Genomic DNA, 22,511 nt, shown 5'->3' with positions numbered 1-22,511 from the left:
CAAAAAAATAAAAAAAATGTCAGGGGGCAACCCCCCAAATAACATATGGGTATGAAAAATAGATTTAAACTTTTTCTCAGTCCAATAGGATATACGTGTAAAATTTCATAAAAATCGGCCAAGCCGTTTCGGAGTAGTATGGTAACTAACACTGTTACAGGAGGATTTTATGTATATAGAAGTAACTGTCAATTAAATAATAAAAGTGGCTAACTTTGACCGTAATTAATTTAGGCGAAAAGTTTTTTTTTTAAATTCGTGTAAAAATAATTTTTTTTTTGAAATCCCAAAGCAGATTTACTCTACAGCCAATATAAATAAAGCTATTCAAATTGTTTATAAGCCAAAAATGACTCTACTTTAGTAAAATGTATTCGAAGTGATAAAAATGATTTTTTAATGATTCTTTTCAATATTTTGAAAACATAACTATTCTTCTTTCACGTGGTTTCCACAAAATTGCTATATCATTATTATTTTCTGAACAATAACATTGCGAAAAAAAAAGCTCTTTGGGATAAACAAATTGAATAAAATTGAAACTAATTGACCAATCGTCTTATAATTTCTTGTGCATTATATGGACTGTTTCACTCAACTTCTCGTGAAATATGAGTCTTAAGCTCATTTTCGTAAAAGTTATAGCAAATTTTTATTTTCGAAATTTTAGTTTTATTTTGCAATTTTCGAAGCAACAAATGGTCGGACCAAAATTCAAAAACTGTCATTTTAAACCTTGGCTCTTCTACAAAAAGAAGAATATTATAAATAAGATATTTAATTACTCTATTTTTACCTGTAGCGATTTTAACGAAAAAACTACCATTTTTGACTTTTGTTTGTTAATAACTAAAATTCTCGTCCGATTTGTGACGGAAATTTTTGTATTTATATTGTAGTAGGTATATATGTAGTACCCAAAAACTCCATTTGCAACCTGGCTGCTCAAGTGTCCCGACAAAAATCTTATTTCTCTGGACTATATGGAATATTAAGGTGAATACATTCAACCGAAAAAGAATTCAAACGCAAAAGAACAAATACTAGCTATCGGGGAAAACCTCAGAATTAATGAAAAAAAAGAGTTATGCTACAACATACCACAAAAATAGAAAATAACACTCAAAAAATGGCGGATCTCAGCAGGAAAATAAAACGCATGTGCGTCGGAGATAAAAACAACAATATAAATAATGTGTAAAGAACTGACATGCGTGAAGAAACTCTAATTAGACAAAGATACAGAAATGCAATAATTATATCTGCAAAAACATATCCAAGTGCCGACATAGGATCAGATCATAATCCAGAGTGACCAAAATTAGGCCCAAAATGAAAATAATAAAACGAATAACAACAGATGTAAAAATCGATACAAGTAAACTAAGGAACCCACTCATATGACAACGCCTGGTAGATGAAATCAATATCCGATTAATAATGTTAAGGAACAAATTCTGCAAAATACTGTACTGAAACGGAGACAAAATGTTTATTAATAGAAACTGAAATAGATAAAAGTCAAAAAGAAATTCTGACACCAACCAGATACAAAAAGAAACAATAGATGCAGGGCCGTAACTACCATTGGGGGCCCCGCAGGTGCCCATTTTTTGACCGTGCATAGAGTTTAACGAGGAAAATAAAAATATGTATTTTAAAAGCCAATCCCAACAAAATATTTTCAAATGACACAATTTTAAAAAGACCTTACTGGGGCACCCTAGAACTAAACATAAAGTTTTAATTTTTCACTGGAGAAATTAGTATTTTCGACTAAAATGCAATTGGAACAGAATCCTTAGAAGGGGCCCCTGAGGCCTGAGCTGAGCTGGAGCTCCCGAGACAGCATAAAAATTTAAATTAATACTTAGGAAATTAGTTATTTCAGCGTAATAAAACCTAAATGCCATTGGAAGAGGGGCCCGGGCTAAGCTGGGGTCCCCGAGACCTTTCGTAAAGATATAAATTGTTACTGAGAAAATTAGTTATTTTGGTGAAATAAAAACTAAAATGTTACCGGAATAGCGGCCCCCGGTCCCAGCTACTTTGTCTTAACCAATTTACCCCAGACCACATCTTGGTACGTGAACGGAACCACATGGTACCACATATTGAAAAGAAAGGTAAGGGTAAGATGGAATGAGCACATTGGAATCAGCCCTGCCAGTTCCACAGCATAATAAATCTAACAGCAGTAACGGTATTCGCCTTCGAGAGTGTCACTGCTGAAGGTACCGGATATCGTTTTCTAATATCCTCGTCAAATAAGATTCTGATTTCATTAGATCTGTATAAAATTACTTCCCGACGGTCTCCTCCTTTTTAACATTTTCCTATCTCCGTCAATTTTTCGTCCACTTTTTCCATATCGAATTTTACCGCATTCTTGAATTTTTCTTCCACCTTTTCAATCTGATTTACCTTTTCCTGCATTTTCTCTAAATAAACCTTCATAATATCTTCATATTTTTCCATTCGGTTTTGAAGTTTCAAGAAATTTTCTTTTTATTGTTTCATTATCTCATTTTGTTTTACTATCTGTTAAATTTTTTGTTTTTGTTTTAAATTTTTTAAAGCGAATAAAAAATAAGGTGATTTCAAATTTTTTTTTGTTGGTCAACTAAAATAGCAATACATAATATGTAGGTTCAAGAAACTTCAGTCATAGAATCCATTAAAATGCGTTTTCAAGGGGTTAAATATCAAACATTTTTCCGGACCCCGCCTTCCGCTGGGGGGTAAACCCCAAGACCCCCGGCAGGGGGCTACCAAATCACCTTTGCCCCGGGGCCCCTAACATCGTAGTTACGGCCCTGAATAAATGACGGGGGAAATCTTAAATTTAATGGAAGAAAGACGTCAGTATAAAAACAAAGATAATCAGATGTACAAAAATGTGGATAAACAGATCAAATACAAAATTAAGCAAGCGAAAGAACAATGGTTAAAAGAACAATGCGCAGAAATCGAAGAATACCAGAAAAGACATGATAGTTTTAACACCAATTAAAAATTAAAGAATTAACTCAGAACAACAGTAAAAGAAAACCGGGAATACTGAAAGATACAAACGGCAAACATGTGTTGAGTACTAACTTAAAATTAAAGAGATAAACAGAATACATAAATGACTTGTTCAAAGACAACAGAACAGAGCAGATGGAAGTCGAAATAGAAGTTGATATGGTTTTAAAGATACACATAGTTTCAAAAGTTATGCATCACTTAAAATTGCACACCCTGTATAAATAATTATGTTAACGTTTACATTACTGAATAGAGAATTAAATAGCCTTTCAATTGAGCTATCACACGACCCCTACTATTATTTAAGAAAATCATCGATTACGTCATCACGCCCAGATGGATGATGTCACTACTATTATATATATGCCAAAAAGTCCTAATTTAAAAATAAAAATCGACCTGTCATTCTCGAAATAATGAATGTATGCAAACTCAAACGTCATCACTTATACTACAGTGTCGCGCCCGCTTGATTAGCAATTAAAAAACAAAGGGGTTTTCGATATTATATTGCAAAAAACTCTTCGGGATTTAAATTAGGTTTACGTACTTAAATTTAAACTTTACAGGAGAAAGTTTTTTCCCCCTAAACTATGCACTTTTCAATAATTCACCTGGTAGATACACGTGCAGTGCTGATGCCTGCCAGGTCATGGTTTTTAGCCTTGGTGTGCTATGAATTATCACTATACAAATTTCTAGCCTTACAGGAAGACCGTTACTCGGAGGGTTCACTAGCTTTTAACCCTAGAAGGACCAAAGAGGGTTAAAAAGTATCCACAACATTGCATTACATCCGATTTTCTAAATACCTTTGTTCCTAAAAATCTCAAATAATTATACACCAGGGAAATAAGGCAAAAAAATACCATGTTCGGGACACTTGAGCAGCCAGGTTGCAAATGGGTTTTTTGGGTACTGTATACCCAATACATTATAAATACAAAAATGCCCGTTACAGTTTGGACGAGAAATTTAGTTATTAACAAATAAGGGTCAAAAATGAGAGTTTTTTCGTTTAAATCGCTATAGGTAAAAATAGGGTAATTAAATGTCTTATTTATAATATTTCTCTTTTAGTAGATGAGCCAAGGCTTAAAATAGCGTTGTTTGAATTTGGGTCCGATTATTTTTTGCTTCGGATATTGCAAAATAAAACTAAAATTTCGAAAATAAAAAATTTGGTATAACTTTTGCGAAAATGAATATTCAATTTGTTTATCCCAAAGAGCTTTTTTTTCGCAATGACATTGTTCAGAAAATAATAATGCTACAGCAATTCTGTGAAAACAATGTGAAAGAAGAATAGTCATATTTTCAAAGCATTTAAAAAAAATCATTAAAAAGTCATTTTTATCACTCAGAAAATATTTTAGTAAATTAGAGTCATTTTTGGCTTATAAACAATTTGAATAACTTTGTTAATATTGACTGTAGGCTAAAACTACAATGTAATTTGAAAAACTGCTATTTTTATACGAATTTTCAAAGAAAAACTTTTCGCCTAGGGGAATTACGGTCAAAGTTGGCCACTTTTTTTATTTAATTGACGGCTACTTTGTTTATAACAATTAAGCAACCTAACTAGAGCCAGTTTAAAGTTGAAGATATATAGGTTATGTGTAAAAGTTTGAGTAAATTTGAACCTCAACAGAGTGGTTAATAAAGCTTTAAAAATGGCGTCCGAACGGACTTAATTCGTGGTCGGTGGAGGAGAATTACTAAAATACACGCACTCAAAAAATGAAACTGATTCTGCAAACATGTGCTGCGATTAATATCGCTGGAACTTGTTGATGGATTTTGATCATAATTTTTTTAATTTGTATGTACTCGTAGTCTTATAAAGTACGTTATGTACACACAGCCCCAAATAACATTAAAAATGTTAGGGGGAACTTCCCTTATCACTCAGGGATATGAAAAATAGATTACGACCGATTCTAAGACCTACCGAATATACATATATAATTTCATAAAAATCGGTCAAGCGGTCTCAGAACAGTATGGAAACTAACACTGTGACAGGAGAATTTTATAGATGTAAATATATAGATGGCTATTAACAAATAGGGGTTGGTGATAGAAGAGTGAAAATTAAGGGTTGTATGTATTTTTTAATTCTACATCATACAAAATTAAGGTAGATCATTTTGTCCAAAAAATAAAAAAAAATGTCAGGGGGCAACCCCCCTTATAATTTATGGGTATAAAAAATAGATTAAAACCTCTTCAACGTCCTACAGGATAAACGTGTAAAATTTTATAAAAATCGGCCAAGCCGTTTCGGAGTAGTATGGTAACTAACACTGTTACAGGAGAATTTGATGTATATAGAAGTAACTGCGAATTAAATAATAAAAGTGGCTAACTTTGAAACTAATTAACCTAGACAAAAAGTTTTTTTTCTGAAAATTCGTATAAAATACCAGCTTTTGAAATCCGAAAGTAGATTTACTCTATAGTCAATATTAACAAAGTTATTCAAATTGTTTAGAAACCAAAAATGACTCTATTTTACTAAACTTTTTTCGGAGTGATAAAAACGACTTTTTAATGATTTTTTTCAATACTTTAAAAATATAACTATTATTCTTGCATGTGGTTTCCACAGAATTGCTATGTCATTATTATTTTCTGAACAATAATATTGCGAAAAAAAAGCTCTTTGCAATCAACAAATTGAATAAAACAAACTAATTGACGAATCGTCTTAAAACTTTTTGTGCATTATTGGAATGTTTGACTCAACTTTTTATGCAATATGAAAGTCTTAAGGCCATTTTCGCAAAAGTTATAGCACATTTTTTATTTTTGAAATTTTAGTCTTATTTTGCACTTTCCGAAACAAAAAAGATTCGGACCAAAATTCAAAAAGTGCAATTTTAAACCTTGGCTCATCTACAAAAAGGAGAATATTATAAATAAGATATTTAATTACCTTATTTTTACCTGTAGCGATTTAAATGAAAAAACTGCCATTTTTGACCCTTATTTGTTAATAACTAAGTTTCTCGTCCGAACTGTGACGGGCATTTTTGTATTAATAATGTATTAGGTATATAGTACCCAAAAAATCCATTTGCAACCTGGCTGCTTAAGTGTCCCGACAAAAACCTTATTTCTCTGGACTATTAGTAGTTGTCGGCGTACTATAGTATTTTTACTACAAAAACGTTATTACGTAGGTCAAAATTTTTGACGTAAGAGAACTGTCAAAACATTAGAATGTGACTTTTCATTATTGCTATGTTTATTATAAACACGACAATAATGAAAAGTCACATTCTAATGTTTTGACAGTTCTCTTACGTCAAAAATTTTGACCTACGTAATAACGTTTTTGTAGTAAAAATACTATACTACCCTATTAGATTTATAAAAACTTGACAGTGGACTATAAATAATCCCCTTGAATATCTTCAACATACCAAAATGGAAAGGGACGATATCATTTCTGTGTCAAATTAGCAAAATCTCTAAAAGAAAAAAGGCCAATAAGTGGGCAAAAACAACCATAGTTTTTTCAAAATGCAAGTATGTATGCGGTAAGCACAGCAAGAAGTCAAAAATGTTTCTGTATCCTACGATGATGCCAATTCCACTGAAGCCAAAGACTCCGGGTAAATTATAAATTCGTATCTTTTAATTGTTCCATTAACGTCTAGGAAAATAATATAAAAGTGTTATTTTTAAATTAGTTTAAATAAAGAAGCACGTTTTTGATTAATTTATGTGTGGTCATTTATTGACCCTCCTTGGTCCTCGATGTTTCTACTAAAAGGTTGGTCCTGCGAGGGTTAAAGAAGAAGAACAATCACACCGATAATAGAAAAGAATGAAGACAACAAATTAGTTATTGATAACATTTAACTTACCAACGGTGTATTTCATTAGAAATGCAAGTAAAACCACAAAAAAAATCAATTTTGCACTATACTTATATCTATTAGACAACAGAGATGCTCTATCAAATTACTACTACTATTATACGTGTCTGTAATAGATTAACTGTTTTATTATACTAATAGTATTAATCATAAGTTTAAGTCAATTAGTCAATCTCTTCCTGTTATATTAACTGATAAGACGCTTATCTACGTGATTACTGACCACTAAACAGACACTAGGACGCTATCCACCTCCGAATTGATAAACCCGATAAAGTTCATTTCAGCGTTCTTATCGTGGGCGCTAAAAATTTTTGAATCTCCGATTTGTCTGAAACTTGGTGTATAGCTTTACTCCAGGGAAATAAGGTTTTTGTCGGGACAATTGAGCAGCCAGGTTGCAAATGGATTTTTTGGGTACTATATACCTAATATATTATAAATACAAAAATGCCCGTCACAGTTCGGACGAGAAACTTAGTTATTAACAAATAAGGGTCAAAATGGCAGTTTATTCATTTAAATCGCTACAGGTAAAAATAGGCTAATTATAGATATATATTATTTGGAGTAATCGTATTTTAGTAGATCAGCCAAGGTTTAAAATGACAATTTTTGAATTTGAGTCCGATCATGTTGTTCTGAAGCTATTTCCTTGTGGCATTTTTATAATTACGTATTTTTTATGGGAAATAAGCCACAATTTTACTAAAAAATGAATTTATTAACGTTTCGAAGCCCAAATCGGGTTTCGTTGTCAAAATACAAAATACTATTAAAATAAAACAAACATGTTGTTGCTAAGTAAAAAAATTCTTCTAATAATTTATTTAATCTGACTCATTTATATTGGCAATTCAGACGTATATTATACATTTTAAAATAGAAGACTTTAAAATTTTTTTAAATTTTAAAATCATTTTTTGCTTCGGAAAATGGCAATATAAGACTAAAATTTTAAAAATAAAAAATGTGCTATAACTTTTGCGAAAATGGCGTTAAGACTTTCATATTGCAATAAAAGTTGAGTCAAACATTCCATATAACGCACAAAAAATTTTAAGACGATTCGTCAATTAGTTTAAATTTTATTCAATTTGTTTATCGCAAAGAGCATTTTTTCGCAATGTTATTGTTCAGAAAATAATAATGACATAGCAATTCTGTGGAAATCACATGCAAGAAGAATAGTTATGTTTTCAAAGTGTTGAAAAAATCATTAAAAAGTCGTTTTTATCACTCCGAAAAAAGTTTAGTAAAATAGAGTCATTTTTGGCTTATAAATAATTTGAATAGCTTTGTTACTATTAACTATAGAGTAAATATACATTAGGATTTAAAAAGCTGGTATTTTTACACGAATTTTCAGAAAAAACTTTTTGCCTAGGTTAACTCGGCTCAAAGTTAGCCACTTTTATTTTTTAATTCGCAGTTACTTTCATATACATCCAATTCTCCTGTAACAGTGTTAGAGTTACCATACTACTCCGAAACGGCTTGGCCGATTTTTATGAAATTTTACACGTATATCCTATAGGAGGAGAAGAGATTTTAACCTATTTTTTATACCCATAAGTTATAAGGGGGGTTGCACCAATGACATTTTTTTTTATTTTTTTGGACAAAATTATCTACCTTAATTTTATATGATGTAGAAGTAAAAAATACATACAACCCTTAATTTTCACTCTTTTATCACCAACCCCTATTTGTTAACAGCCATCTATATATTTACATCTATAAAATTCTCCTGTCATAGTGTTACTTTCCATACTCCTCCGAGACCGCTTGACCGATTTTTATGTAATTATATATGTATATTCGGTAGGTCTTAGAATCGGTCGTAATCTACTTTTCATATCCCTGAGTGATAAGAGGGGTTCCCCCTAACCTTTTGTAATGTTAGGTGGGGATGTGTGTACATAGCGTACTCTATACTCTATAAGACTACGAGTACATACAAATTAAAAAATTATGATCAAAATCCATCAACAAGCTCCGGCGATATAAATCGCAGCATATGTTTGCAGAATCAGTTTCATTTTTTCAGTGCACGGATTTTAATAATTCCTCTCCACCGACCACGAATTAATTCCATTCGGACGCCATATTTAAAACTTTATTAACCACTCTGTTGTGGTTCAAAGTTTACTCAAACTTTTACACATAAACAATATATCTTCAACTTCAAAATAGCTCTAGTTAGGTTGCTTAATTGTTATAAACAAAGTAGCCGTCAATTAAAAAAAAAGTAGCTAACTTTGACCGTAATTAACCTAGGCGAAAATTTTTATTTTAAAATTCGTATAAAAATACCAGTTTTTCAAATCCCATTGTAGTTTTAGCCTACAGTCAATATTAACAAAGTTATTCAAATTGTTTATAAGACAAAAATGACTCTATTTTAGTCAAATGTTTTCCGAGTGATAAAAATGACTTTTTAATGATTTTTTTAAATACTTTAAAAATATGACTATTTTACTTTCACGCTATTTTCACAGAATTGCTATACCATTATTATTTTCTGAACAATAACATTGCGAAAAAAAGGCTCTTTGTGATAAACAAATAGAATAAAATTTAAAATAATTGACGAATCGTCCTAAAATTTTTTGTGCATTGTGGGGACTGTTTGGTTCAACTTTCATGAAATATTAAAGTCTTAAATTCATTTTCGCAAAAGTTATAGCAAATTTTTTATTTTCGAAATTTTAGTTTTATTTTGCAATATCCGAAGCAACAAATGATCGGAACAAAATTCAAAAAGCACTATTTTAAACCTTGGCTCATCTACTAAAAGAAAAATATTATAAATAAGATATTTAATTACCATATTTTTACCTGTAGCGATTTAAACGAAAAAAACTTCCATTTTTGAACCTTATTTGTTAATAATTAAATTTCTCTTTGTATTTATAATGTATTAGGTATATAGTACCCAAAAAACCCATTTGCAACCTGGCTGCTCAAGTGTCCCGAACATGGTATATTTTTGCCTTATTTCCCTGGTGTACTTCTGCGAAACGTAAAGATAAGCTCAAGCTGAAGCATTTAAGCCCGAACAGTTTTCTTTTTTTTTTCTCAAAATATCATTTTTAGCGATATTACATGGATTTGGTATTTATTTAAACAAATTTGTATATTTTATAATAAAGTACCATTGGAAAAACAATGTATTAATAGAAAGGACTCAAAAATGTCATTATAAGGCATTATATCAAGTTATTTTGATTCAAAAACAAGTTTTTGATCAAATTTTAATGTAGTAAGCGTTAAAATATCGTTTTTTAACATTTTCCTCCATTCCCAAAATACCTTATCTTCGATTTGGCTAAAAATTTTCCCACATATAGCCAAATCATAGTACTTTAAGTGGTTAAAAGGACTTTTATAGTTTTGCAATACAAAAAAAGTTATATGCAATAATATCAGAGTCAAAAATATAGGCGTCTACTGTATTTACAATTAACTCGGAAAATATGGACCTCACGACAAAAATTGTTAAAAAGAAATTGTAGTAATTGTAAATATGATTTATTTGGAACAATTTCAGTTCGTACCATTTTTGTAGACAAGTTGAAAATGGCGGAGATATTGAACAAAAACAACTGCTCTAAAACCAATCAGGTCTTATGCTCGCGCTTCTACCGCTTACGTACTGCCTTAAATATTAATTTTGGCAAAAAATAGAAGTCAAAATTGAATAAAGTTCTTTCCATTTTGGATACGTACATTTTTATTGAAAAACTAATAATAAACGAGATAGTTCAATAATTATGCTCTAATTCTCACTATTTCACCCCTTAATTCGGAAAATATCGACCGCACAAGAAATATTGTAACAAAAAAAATTAGAGGAAATCGTATTTTCAACAATTCTAAGTCCTTACGCTTTTTGTCGAAAAATAGAAAATGGCGGAGATCAATAGCAAAAACCGTTCTCCTTTAAAATCAAGATGGTGGCAAACGTAACGGCGGAATTCATTTGCGATTTTAAATTTAGACAACTATTGACCACCTAAAGATTAAAAAAATAAAATTTTGGGCAGCTCGACATGCAAGGTCAAATGCTATCCCGACTGGACTAGTATACTGATGAGTCTGATATTATTGCATGTTACTTTTTTTGTGATGTAAATCTATGAAAATCATTTTAACCACTTACATTCCTGTATTTTGGCTATATGTGGTAAAATTTTCAGACAATTAGAAGAGATGTATTTGGGGAATGGAGAGAATGTAAAATACGGTATTCTAACGTTTTCTACACTATTTGATCAAAAACTTGTTTTTGAAACAAAATAACTTGTTATATAATGCCTTATACATTTTTAAATCTCTTCTATTAAAAAAATATTTTTTTCATTGATACTTTATGATAAAACACACAAATTTGTTTAAATAAATACCAAATCACTGTAAAACCGCTAAAAATGATATTTTGACAAAAAAAGAAAAAGACTGTTCGGGCATAAATGTTTCAGCTCGAGCTTATTTTTCGAGCAGAAGCTATACACCAAGTTTCAGACAAATCGGAGATCCAAAAGCTTTTGTCTGAGTGATTTGATATGGAATTGTTGTCACCTAAACTCTGCCATGTAAGGTTCTACCTACAATTTCCCAACCAATATGGTTGATGTCATGTGATGCCAGGGGTTAATCTGGAAATATTTTTAACATCTTTTAAAATCGGATAATATAATGTAACCCCAACTATTTAAAATCAATTTAAGGGTTTTTACCCGTACATTTTGGTGGCTTAAAGCATGTAAACCTGTGATAACACTGATGATGGAATATTGATTCCGAAAACGTTTTGTTGTGATACAGCCCTTTTTAGGGATTTTAAATATACCTTTTATAAGATAAGGTTTTTATTTTTTTGATGTGGAATGCACACATTTTGGCTCTTGGATCAGCAATTTTTAATTCTCAGCAAATGATTTTTTTAAAAGAAAAAATATAAGCAGTGAATATTGGAAAAATATGTGCAATTTTGGATTTAACTTGTATTTTTATTTTTTTAACTACATTAAATTAAGTTGTTAAATTTCTGTCAAATGTCACTGTCCTCAGTTGGTTAACTGGTCCTCTTCTGTTACAATGGTTCGGATATGATATAAGTAAATTGCTATGCATACGTTAAGAAAATATGCGCATATATGGAAAATAATGCACATTTTCATAGTTGATTTTTTCGTGAACAGATTAACGGATTCCGTTTTTTTTTATTATTTTAGATTTTTATTTGGTTAATACACAGTTGGACAAAGGCTTACTCAAACTTTTTTTAAACCTATACCGGGTGGAAGTAAAGGTCCAAGCTTCGACAACATATAGAAGAATAGAGTGGATATAACATTTTACCATGCGATATCGGATTTGCAGATTGAGCCTTTGGTTACTCAGAATTTTCCTCATCTTCAAAAATGCTGCTCTTGCTTGCTCTCTTCTTGATCAAATTTCTGATTTCGGATTTAGATCTTCCATGATCCAGACTCTTAAGTATTTTATTTTGTCCACTTGTTCGATATCTTTATTTTTTATATGGATTCTTGTTACGACTTTCTTACTGATCACCATGGTTTTTGTTTTCTTTTTATTCCAAACTGTTCCCCAATATCACAACCGTCTGCAGGTCTTTCTCACTGTCAGCGATGCTCTCTGTATCGTTGGCATAACGAATGTTGTTTATATTTTCCCATTTATCTTGATGCCTTCTGTGTTGTTTTCAAGTGCCTGTGTAAATAACTCTTCGGAATATATATTAAATAGTAATGGTGAAAGTACACAGCCATGTCTCACTCCTCTACTTATCTGTTGCACATCCGTGCTATTTCCATCTAATGTTATAACAGCCTGTTGGTTCCAATAGAGATTTTCCACTATGTTAATAGTGAAGTAATAATTAAATTGTAAAAAATAAAAAGGAAAAATGAAAAAAAAATAGAATAGGTACGTGAAAAATGAAATTAAGGGCAGCCAAAGTCCAAAAATTTAATTTTTTAAGTTTTTTTGGATTATGATCGAAAACTATTCTCTGAAATCTTCTCTTTCCAACGATATATAAAACATTATAGTAGAAAATATCCATGGTTACAAAATTATTTGTTTTTTGAACGTCTGCACTCAACTTACCGTGTATAGGTCAACGGTGTAACCAGGATAATCCTAAGGGGGAGGGGGGCTTACAACTACTGGAGGGTATGGAATATCACCAATTTAAGCTCAAAGTACATCCCAATGGGGGCTATAACCCCCGAAACCCCCCCTGGTTACGCCACTCCTACCGATAGCTTTCTTTGTAACCTATATTAGCATGTTTCATGTTTTTGCGATTTCCCGAATATTGGTTTTTTTAACTTTGATGTCAAATATCTCTGGATCCTTAGATGATAGAAGGTACAAGTTTTTACAGTAGTTGTAGATAGATAATAATATTCTCAAGTCCCGGGTAAAGTTTTATTGAAGAATGTACAAAAACAAGTAAAATAAAAAATAAAATTTAAACATTTTTGGGTTTTTTAAGAGTATTTTAATACATTTAATTTTTTAAGTTTTTTGGGTTATGATTGAAAATTATTCTCTGAAATCTTCTCTTTCCAACGATATATAAAACATAGTAGAAAATATCCATGGTTGCAAAATTATTTGTTTTTTGAACGTCTGCACTCAATTTACCGTGTATCGGTCAAAGCTGTAAGGGGGAGGGGGCTTACAACTACTGGAGGGTATGGAATATCACCAATTTAATCTCAAAGTACATCCCAAGGGGGGCTATAACCTCCGAAACCCCCCTGGTTACGCCACTCGTACCGATAGCTTTCTTTATATCCTATATTAGCATGTTTCATGTTTTTGCGATTTCCGGAATACTGGTTTTTTTAACTTTGATGTAAAATATCTCTGGATCCTTAGAAGATAGAAGGTACAAGTTTTTACAGTAGTTGTAGATAGATAATATCAAGTCCCGGGTAAAGTTTTATTGAAGAATGTACAAAAACAAGTAAAATAAAAAATAAAATTTAAACATTTTTGGGTTTTTTAAACTGTAACTTTACAAAAATCTACGCAGGACTAAACATTACATATAGTTTCAAAATAAAAAAAATAGGTCTTGAAGTGCTTTGGTTACAGAGCTATGTGACATAATGTTAACGTTAAATGGGACTTCGGGTGCACTTAACTCTTTGCTTCTCAGGTGCACATTAAGAACGCTGAAATAAACTATATACCGATTAATCATCTTCTTGAAATATCACCCACAATTCAATTTAATATATTCTCAAGAAAACTTACATGACTTCGAAGCTTCTTCTTCGTTGTCGGTTCCATTATTTTCAGAAAGTGTTGACAAACGTTCCAGTTGTGGATTGGGGTCCGAACTTCGTCGTTTAAATAGTCTCATCTCGGTCACTGGAACAAAAGTTATCTAATATAACATGAGATTATTATTAAATTGTTAAGCAGTTTCTAAAATATGAGCCCATCAGAATCAAAACCTGCTAAATCCTAAATTTTTGGTTTTCCATTTTTTTACACAATTTCAAAGTTCAAGTATCTATTAATCTACAGGCATAAGGTTTCCGGGACGGGGTCGAGTTCGCTCCCAATGGTAAGAATTTTACCTGAACTAAAAAAGGTAGAGTCCGAATTGGCTCCCATAGACAAAATTTATTTTACCTAAACATGTCGAAAATATCACCCAGCGTTGTCACTTCTTTCAAATTTTCTCTTTTTGTTAGAAACAGGTACCTTCCTAGAAATATCTATGGGAAAGGAAGAAGACCTAACCCTTCGGTTCTAACTTAACTTTCGGGTATTAGTGTGTAGAGCGCAAACCGGCCGATTTCAGGTAAGAGCGCAAAACGGTCGAGCGCATACCGGCCGACACCGATAATTTGTGTTAAAATTGCCACATATGCCAATGTTGAACTAAAACAAACTCTAAAAGTATTTGTCTAAAAGTATAATTTTCCTATAAAAAGTCTATGTCACTATGTAAATTTCCTAAGCAGTATAAATATTACACGATTTGGCAACAATGTCTAATGTTTCCGCGATTATATGAGAGCCTACCCGCATTCATGCGGGAGCCAATTCGTACCCTTCTAAAATATACCTGAACGAAGCGGAGCGAACTCGACTTCACCCGGTTTCCGCTCAAAACCTTCTAAATCCTCTTCAAAATACCACTGAAATGTTAAGGTAGGATCAAACCCTGCTATGTCCATAATTTTGTGAACAATAAAATACTCTTTTTTTGTATAGTTTGTATGTTTTCCTGTAAAAATGGTTCAATACCTACTTTTAGTGCATTAATTGCGCCTAAAAGCAGTTGAAAATGAGCAATATTATGTGGGCTTAAAATCAAAATCTGCTAAATCCAAACTAAAAGTACAAATTTCTGAAGATGTAAGGGGCATGCATAAAAATGACTCTATACCAAATTAGTGTGCCATTTTATGACATTTATTGATGCTACTTTGATTAAGAAATGCCGGATAATTTTTGGGAAATTTACATTTTTAATGTTTTTTTAGTCTCCTGAAAAATTTCAAAAAATGGATTTAGCAGGTTTTGATTTTTTAGGCCTCATATATAAAGAACGAAGTGTTAAAATTTCGTGATCTTTAAAGAAGCTTCTGCAATGTTTTTCTGAAGCTATTTCCTTGTTGCATTTTTGTAAACAACTATTCTAAATGGGAAAATAAGCCACAATTTAACTAAAAAAAAAAATGATTTTATTAACGTTTCGACGTTAAAATCGGATGTCGTTGTTAAAATACAAAATTTGTTGCAATTTGTTGTTCTTCTGAGGCCAAACAGATATCTTATTGCTCTTTGCTGTTGCTAATTTTGTAATTTAAAATAACATTGGATTGTACAGCTGTATTAGAACCCCAAAAAGAAAGACCATATCGAAGATGAGACTCGAACAAAGAAAAATATGTTAGAAGATGCTACATTCCTTTGAAACATATCTTATTGCATAGCAAGCGGACAGTAGCGTACTGATAGATCAGCGGGCCCTGGTTCCAGTTGGGATGCGGGCCCGCCCGGCCAATAAAAACACACATTGTATATAAAAAGTTTTTAATAAACATTAAATATATGTAAAGCATCATATATCATAAAATATATCATATCAAGAAGTGATACCCATTGTGCCGATGTGTGCTTTTGCCCTGGGGGTGAGTTCCACCCCTTCTCGGGGGTGAAAAACATACGTTCCAGATAAGTCTGGAATTTAATAAACTGACTAATTCTAGTTCTACAGAGTTTTTTCACTAAGTCAATAGTTTGTTATTTGTGAGTGAATAGGTTCATTTTTCAACGAAAAAAAACACGTTTTGAGACGGTTTTTCGCAAAAAAACTCAAAAAGTAAGTATATCGAAAAAATATTCTTATCAAAATATACCCTATAAAAAAGTGAAAAAAATGGTGTATATATGAAGTCTGTAGACCCAGGAGAAGCAGAGTTGTAGCTAATGAAAAGTAGGTTCTTATTCGTCAAATTCCAATTCAAATATAACCAAAAAAAAAACGAAACACTTTTCGGGAAAAATTCATCACAGCTTTTTAAGGTTTTTAAAAATCTTTATTTTCGTATTTTTTTAGTTTCTAGCATACATGTACCGCTCAAAATAAAGTTTTTGGTAAAAAATCGTAAAAATCACCACCCCCTAATTAGCCTCTCAAATGAAATTAATTGTTACCGCTTCACAATTTACTTGACTTATTTATGGTTTATATATTTTTTTTAACATCCAACGTTTATTGCAATCTGTCTAATCACAAACAATAAGCAATACATATAATTATTGAAAAATAACACAGATGGAAGCCGCCCAGTGGCGAGCACCCAGTAAGACATATAACATTATAATTTTAAAATAAGACATAACAATTACTTGGAACATAATACATAGATAAAATTTAGTATAGTGGACAGTTCAGACAATAAAAATATGATTATTAAAAGTCTAAGGAACATGAATAAAAATACGAAAGAAGTTTAAAAAATCACTAAAACTAAAACATGATTATTTCACTGCACTATGACACTGCACTCTGTTGTTGCTCTGATGTCCAGATGTACTAGAGGTCCAAAGGGTCAGGTCTTTTTAATCGTCTTTCATGAGAAATGTTGAGCAGGTCCGTGGCGAGTGGATTTGGATGGCAGGATAGTCTGGTCTTATATCTAGAATTTACAGCAGATATTGCTTCGCTAACTGTTGGTAGCTGTAGGTCGTGGTGCAATCTCTGGTTCGTAACATACCAAGGGGCATTGCAGATCTGGCGCAACACTTTTGATTGGAACCGTTGAAGTTTTTGAATGTTGGTATTACTTGCTGTTCCCCATATTTGTGCTGCATATAGCCACACTGGTTTTAAAATACATTATTTATAAATCATAATTTTGTTCTCCAGGCTAAGATTTGATTTCCTACTCATGTACCAATACATTTTCCTGTAGATTAGGTCGAGTTGAAGACGTTTCTTCCAGATGTGGGTGCCCCAATTAAGTTTACTATCTAAATGAATTCCCAGGTATTTTACGGCGGTATTGACTAGTAGTGGAGTGTTATTTATAGAAACCGGAGGCGCGACACCTTTTTTTAAAGTAAATGTTATTTGTGTGGATTTTAAACTGTTGACTTGTAGTCGCCACATTGTTTATATGATCCGTAAGTTTTATCGGTTCAAAGTGCTCATTATTGAAAAAATTTGGTTTTAAATTTTTTTTCAATTTTGAAACAATTTTTTTAAATAACTTAAAAAATATCGGTGATACCAAAAATCTCAACTAGTAAGAAAATATTGGTTTTACTATTGTGAATATTTTGGACTTTTTGTTTTCCTGAAGACAAAAATTGACTAGGTATATAAGATATGGCTGTTCAAAATTTGCATACCTCCTTTTCAAAGATAAGCATTTTGAACCAACGAATCTTACATATATTATAAACAAGACATATCTAAGTAAAGTAATTTGTGAAGCGGTAACCATTAATTTCATTTTGGATGCTAATTAGACGGTGATTTTCACGATTTTTGTTTACAAACCAAAAAAAAGATATCAACATTATGTTGATAGTAACTTCTTACTTTTGATGTTGAAACTTTTTTAAAAAATAATGGACTGTTAAAACAGTAAGTTAATATTAATCCTATGGTTTTCCATACTGACATGACTGATCAATTTACGCCAGCCGTTTTTTATAAATAATGGAACTCAAAAATTTGTTACATCTAATTGCCATAGCCACCTTTACTTAACAAGCCATGAAGTTGAAACTTGGCAACATCTATTGGTAGACCGATTAATTCTGACAGTTCTCATTTGTTTTTAAATAATTTTCACTGTATTTACAGAGAAACTGAAATATTTTACAATATTTCGTGCTCCAAATTATAAATAACATTAAAAGGTATGTTATTAAGATGATTTTAGTTCAATATAATATATTTTTATGTAAACTTGCGGGCATATAGAAATCCGTCCACTTAAAAATTTTGTCATTTTTAATGTCTTAATATTTCCTAAACCTATTGCTAGATTTAAGTGATTTTTTTAATATGTTATAGCCTAATTCTTTAACAATAGCGCTGTAATAATATTGTTGCTAACGAGTTAAATTTTTATGGTGTACAGGGCATTTATAAAATACTGAAATTAAAACCCAACTATAGCCTCCGGTTTTCTTAACATTCTGTTTTTTTGATTAATTCACTTATGTTTAACAACTAGATTTGTTCTTTATCAATTCTGTGTGTTTCTAAATAAGTGCTACAAACTTTAAGGGGAAAGGAACAATATGCAAAATTTTGACGACTGTATTTTAAATGTAATCATTTTTTTCGAATTCTGAGAAAACTCATAAGTATTTTTGAAAAATTTAAACGCAGAATAAAAGATTACTTTATTACCGAAGGCCGAAAGTCCCTTAGAATGAATAAAAAGTTTTTTTTTAATGACATATTTTAAACTAAAAATTACACTAAATGTTCTTAGTTTTCACCCCTGTAACTTATTAAAATAAACATAGAAGTTTTCAGGGACTTTGGGCCCTCGGTCCTAACGTAATCTTTCACTCTGCGTTTAAATTTTTGAAAAATACTTATTAGTTTTCTTAGGATTTGTAAAAAATGAATCCCGTTTATATTCTTGTTATTGGTTTTTTTTTTTGTATAATAAACGTTACTTACAAGGAATTACTTTTAATATTATTTTGTATAAACTTCTAATTAATAATATTTTCTTGTTCGACTCAAAAAATACTATAAATTTTACCAGAATTTGTACTTTAAAATCGTAGTTTCGAAAGCGGTAGTCCGAAAGTCAGACTACCGACGTCATCAATTGCGACGTTGCCTTTTTCTCTTCATGGCTTGTAAAGTAAAGGTGGCTATGACCCTACTGTCAAAGAATACCCCATCCAGCAAGAAGCGAAAGCACCTGTCGGCTCCTTTGATATTCAGGGGACAGAAATATCGGTCGGAGAATGGTAGGGGTAATACTTCACACTACACTAAGAAAAATAATAAGGAATTCGTTCAAAACAGTAGGAAATTTGAGTTACACTGAGAAACAAAGTAATAATTAAAACTATAGTGCTTTTAAGGTGATCTACAGTCGGAAAAATGAAAGAGTACCCATGAACGAACATATAAAACACGCTGTATTTTCCTATCACCGTGTCACACAAAAAATTGGCCAGCTCAAGTACATGTAATAATTATTGTTACATGTACTTGCACTGGACAATTTTCTTTGTGACACGGTGACAGGAAAATACAGCGTGTTTTATATGTTCGTTCATGGGTATTCTTTCATTTTTCCGACTGTATTTAATATGATTGTATTTTTTTCTGTAAAATTGAATATAACTCATATATCAATTTTGTACTGATAAGTAAAAAGGTTTTAAGTTAAAAATATCAATTTTGACTAAGTTTTGTAAACTTATGTAAACATGATGGATTCTTAATACTTAGTTGAATTTAATAGTTAATTTCAAAATAGATATTAAAATTTCTATCGATTTCTATTACTTTTTTTCATACTAAACTTGTCAAAATAGATATTTTTGACCCAAGACCTTTTTACTTAGTACAGAACTTTCTACTTTCTTCAGATACTTTCAAATTTTCTATTAACTTTGTCTTAGGTTGATAACATTTTTTGTTTCCTTTTGAGAAATTTCTTTAAATGTCTATTGACCTCCAATGCCACTATATTCTCGCTGCACGAGGAAACTCTGGGGCTGAGGCTAGAATGACTTTATTCACCTTCGATTTCTTTCTGTGCATCTGAGGTTTCTGGAAACTCTGGTTGTACTGTACCAAATTCAACTCGCCTGGATATATAACAATTATCCCATCACATCTAGCATCTAATACCTGGGAATTAATCTATCAGCTGACAACAATATCGAAGAAGAGGTAAAAGAACAAATAATTAAAGCCAGTAGAACGGTCCGATGCCTAAACGACAAAATTTGGAAAAACAAACATTTAAGAGTGCAAACAGAGGCCCGAATATATAAGTCAGTTATTAGGCCAGTTATGACTTAATACGGCCGAAACCAGACCAGATACAAGCAAAACACAAAAACCAACAAAAAAGGCCAACGAAATGACGATCTTAAGAAGGATTGCTGGAAAAGGACTACAGGATAGGGTAAGAAGTTAGGAAATCAGACGCATATGTGGGGTGGATAATATAAATACCTGGGTAAAGAACAGAAAAGAAGAGTGGACTCAACACATAAGCAGGATGTTTGTGAATCAAGGACAGTAAGAATAGCCAGGGACAAGTCACCGTTAGGCAGAAGAAGTATAGGACGCCCAAGGAAAAGATGTAATGACAATTTAGGGACAGAATGAAATGTACTGTTGAAGAAAAACAGGCAGTACTGCCTATATAAAATAAAGAAGATATCAGATCTAGCATCCAGCCACCTTAACCTGTTTCTTATTTTGTTTCCAATAGGATCCATACCCAATTTTTTCGTATATACTGATTCCTAACATTATCTTTTCTAGTTATTCGCTAGTTCTAGATATTAATAACTATGGGTTTAATATGGAACTTAACCTAACCCTAATGAAGCTCTGCTTTCACACAAAAGTTTCCAGTTTTAGCTGCATTCGCTATCTAATTGTTACCGTCTGATACATCTCTTATACCACTCTCACATATTCAGCCGGCACTCCTTTACTACTTAGTACCAATAGGTTTCTGGGAACTTTGCTATATGCCTTCTCAAGATTAATAAACACTATGTGCAAGTCTTTCTCTTCCACTCATAAGTTTTTCCCTCAGCTGCCATAAAATAAAAATTGATGTTGTGGATCTGCCTTGCATAAATTCAAAATTACTTTTATTTCTAGAACCGTACACTAAATTTTGTAGATTTCAAATGTATTATGATAACGAAAACTTATTTTGAATAGTTTGAAATGTTTGAATATGAATGAAAATGAATCACATAAATGTTTAAAAGGAACTTCTCTCATTGCCCTACGATCGTTTACCTGTTACGATTTCTCGGTATTGAAAAGAGAATTTTGTTCACGATCTAGTGGGGCATCCCAGTACGAACCACACAAGAAAATCCACCTTTGCATGGAGCCATCACAATGAGAGTTTATTTTAACAATATATATGTTTAATAGTATTATCCTTTTTTCTACAATTAGAAATGATTAAACAACACAATAATTTTAGAAATACATCCCCATTATTTGTTAGGTTCAACAAACAGTTGTTAAGGGTTAGGCTGAGAAATAATAAATAATACATGAACCATGGCGGACCGTACATGCGCAAAGAAATTTGGATCGTGAAATAGTCGATGCTTTCGCTTCTTGTTGGATGGAGTATGGAGTATTCTTTGCTACAGTTATTAAGAATTATCTAAAATACAGGCTGAAGGGTGAGGGTGCTATAAAAACGAGTATCGAGCATCGAGCCTATTGTATTGTTACATTTCCTAGTGAGTACTTGTGTAGTTAACAATATCCCATCAAATTAGAAACAAAAGAAGCAAAAATCCCCTTAGAGCGGGCCCCTGCGTGGCGCAGGCCCTGTATAGTACGCCACTGCAAGCGGAGAATAGTTTCTTACTTAACAAATCAATATGATGGGACCATGTTAGGCTCCTGTCTAAAAAACTACCAAGAAATTTTAGAGAATCAACGGTACTGATCAGGTTATTAAGCAGCAAGGGTTGAAGATCTCCATGGTAAGATAATGCTACTGTCTTCATCATTTAACCCGGATCTATCCACTGCTGGATATAGGTCTCCCTCAGTCTTTTCCATGTATTTCTGTTTTGTGCTGTTTGCATCCAATTTTTTTCGATCGGTTTATGTCATCAGACCATCTTGTTGGCGGACGACCTCTACTTCGATATGCTTCTTGTCTTGGTCTCCAATGTATTATTCGCTGTGTCCATCTGTTATCCGACATTCTAGCTATGTGTCTCGCCCAATTCCACTTCAGGGTCATAATTCTTTCTAGGACCCCTACGAGAAATGCCTAACATCGAGCCTTCCATGGCTCTTTGGGTAACACAAAT

The 22,511-nt window shown here is 32.0% G+C and overlaps 1 protein-coding gene across 1 annotated transcript in view; it reads right to left on the bottom strand.

Moving 5' to 3' along the window:
- Positions 1 to 22,511, bottom strand: part of LOC114333921 (tyrosine-protein phosphatase non-receptor type 13-like) — a 162,704-nt gene that overhangs the window by 24,710 nt on the left and 115,483 nt on the right. Inside the window, exon 2 of the mRNA XM_028283915.2 lies at positions 14,220 to 14,336. Within this exon, the coding sequence (XP_028139716.1) occupies positions 14,220 to 14,328 (109 nt within the window). The 5' untranslated portion in view covers positions 14,329 to 14,336. The remainder of the gene's footprint in view (positions 1 to 14,219; positions 14,337 to 22,511) is intronic.

The sequence above is a fragment of the Diabrotica virgifera genome, chromosome 10, assembly GCF_917563875.1.
Source record: "Diabrotica virgifera virgifera chromosome 10, PGI_DIABVI_V3a".
In the NCBI taxonomy this organism is placed as follows: domain Eukaryota; kingdom Metazoa; phylum Arthropoda; class Insecta; order Coleoptera; family Chrysomelidae; genus Diabrotica; species Diabrotica virgifera.
The sequence above is the reverse complement of the archived record's forward strand: the minus strand, read 5'-3'. Positions and strand labels throughout refer to the sequence as shown.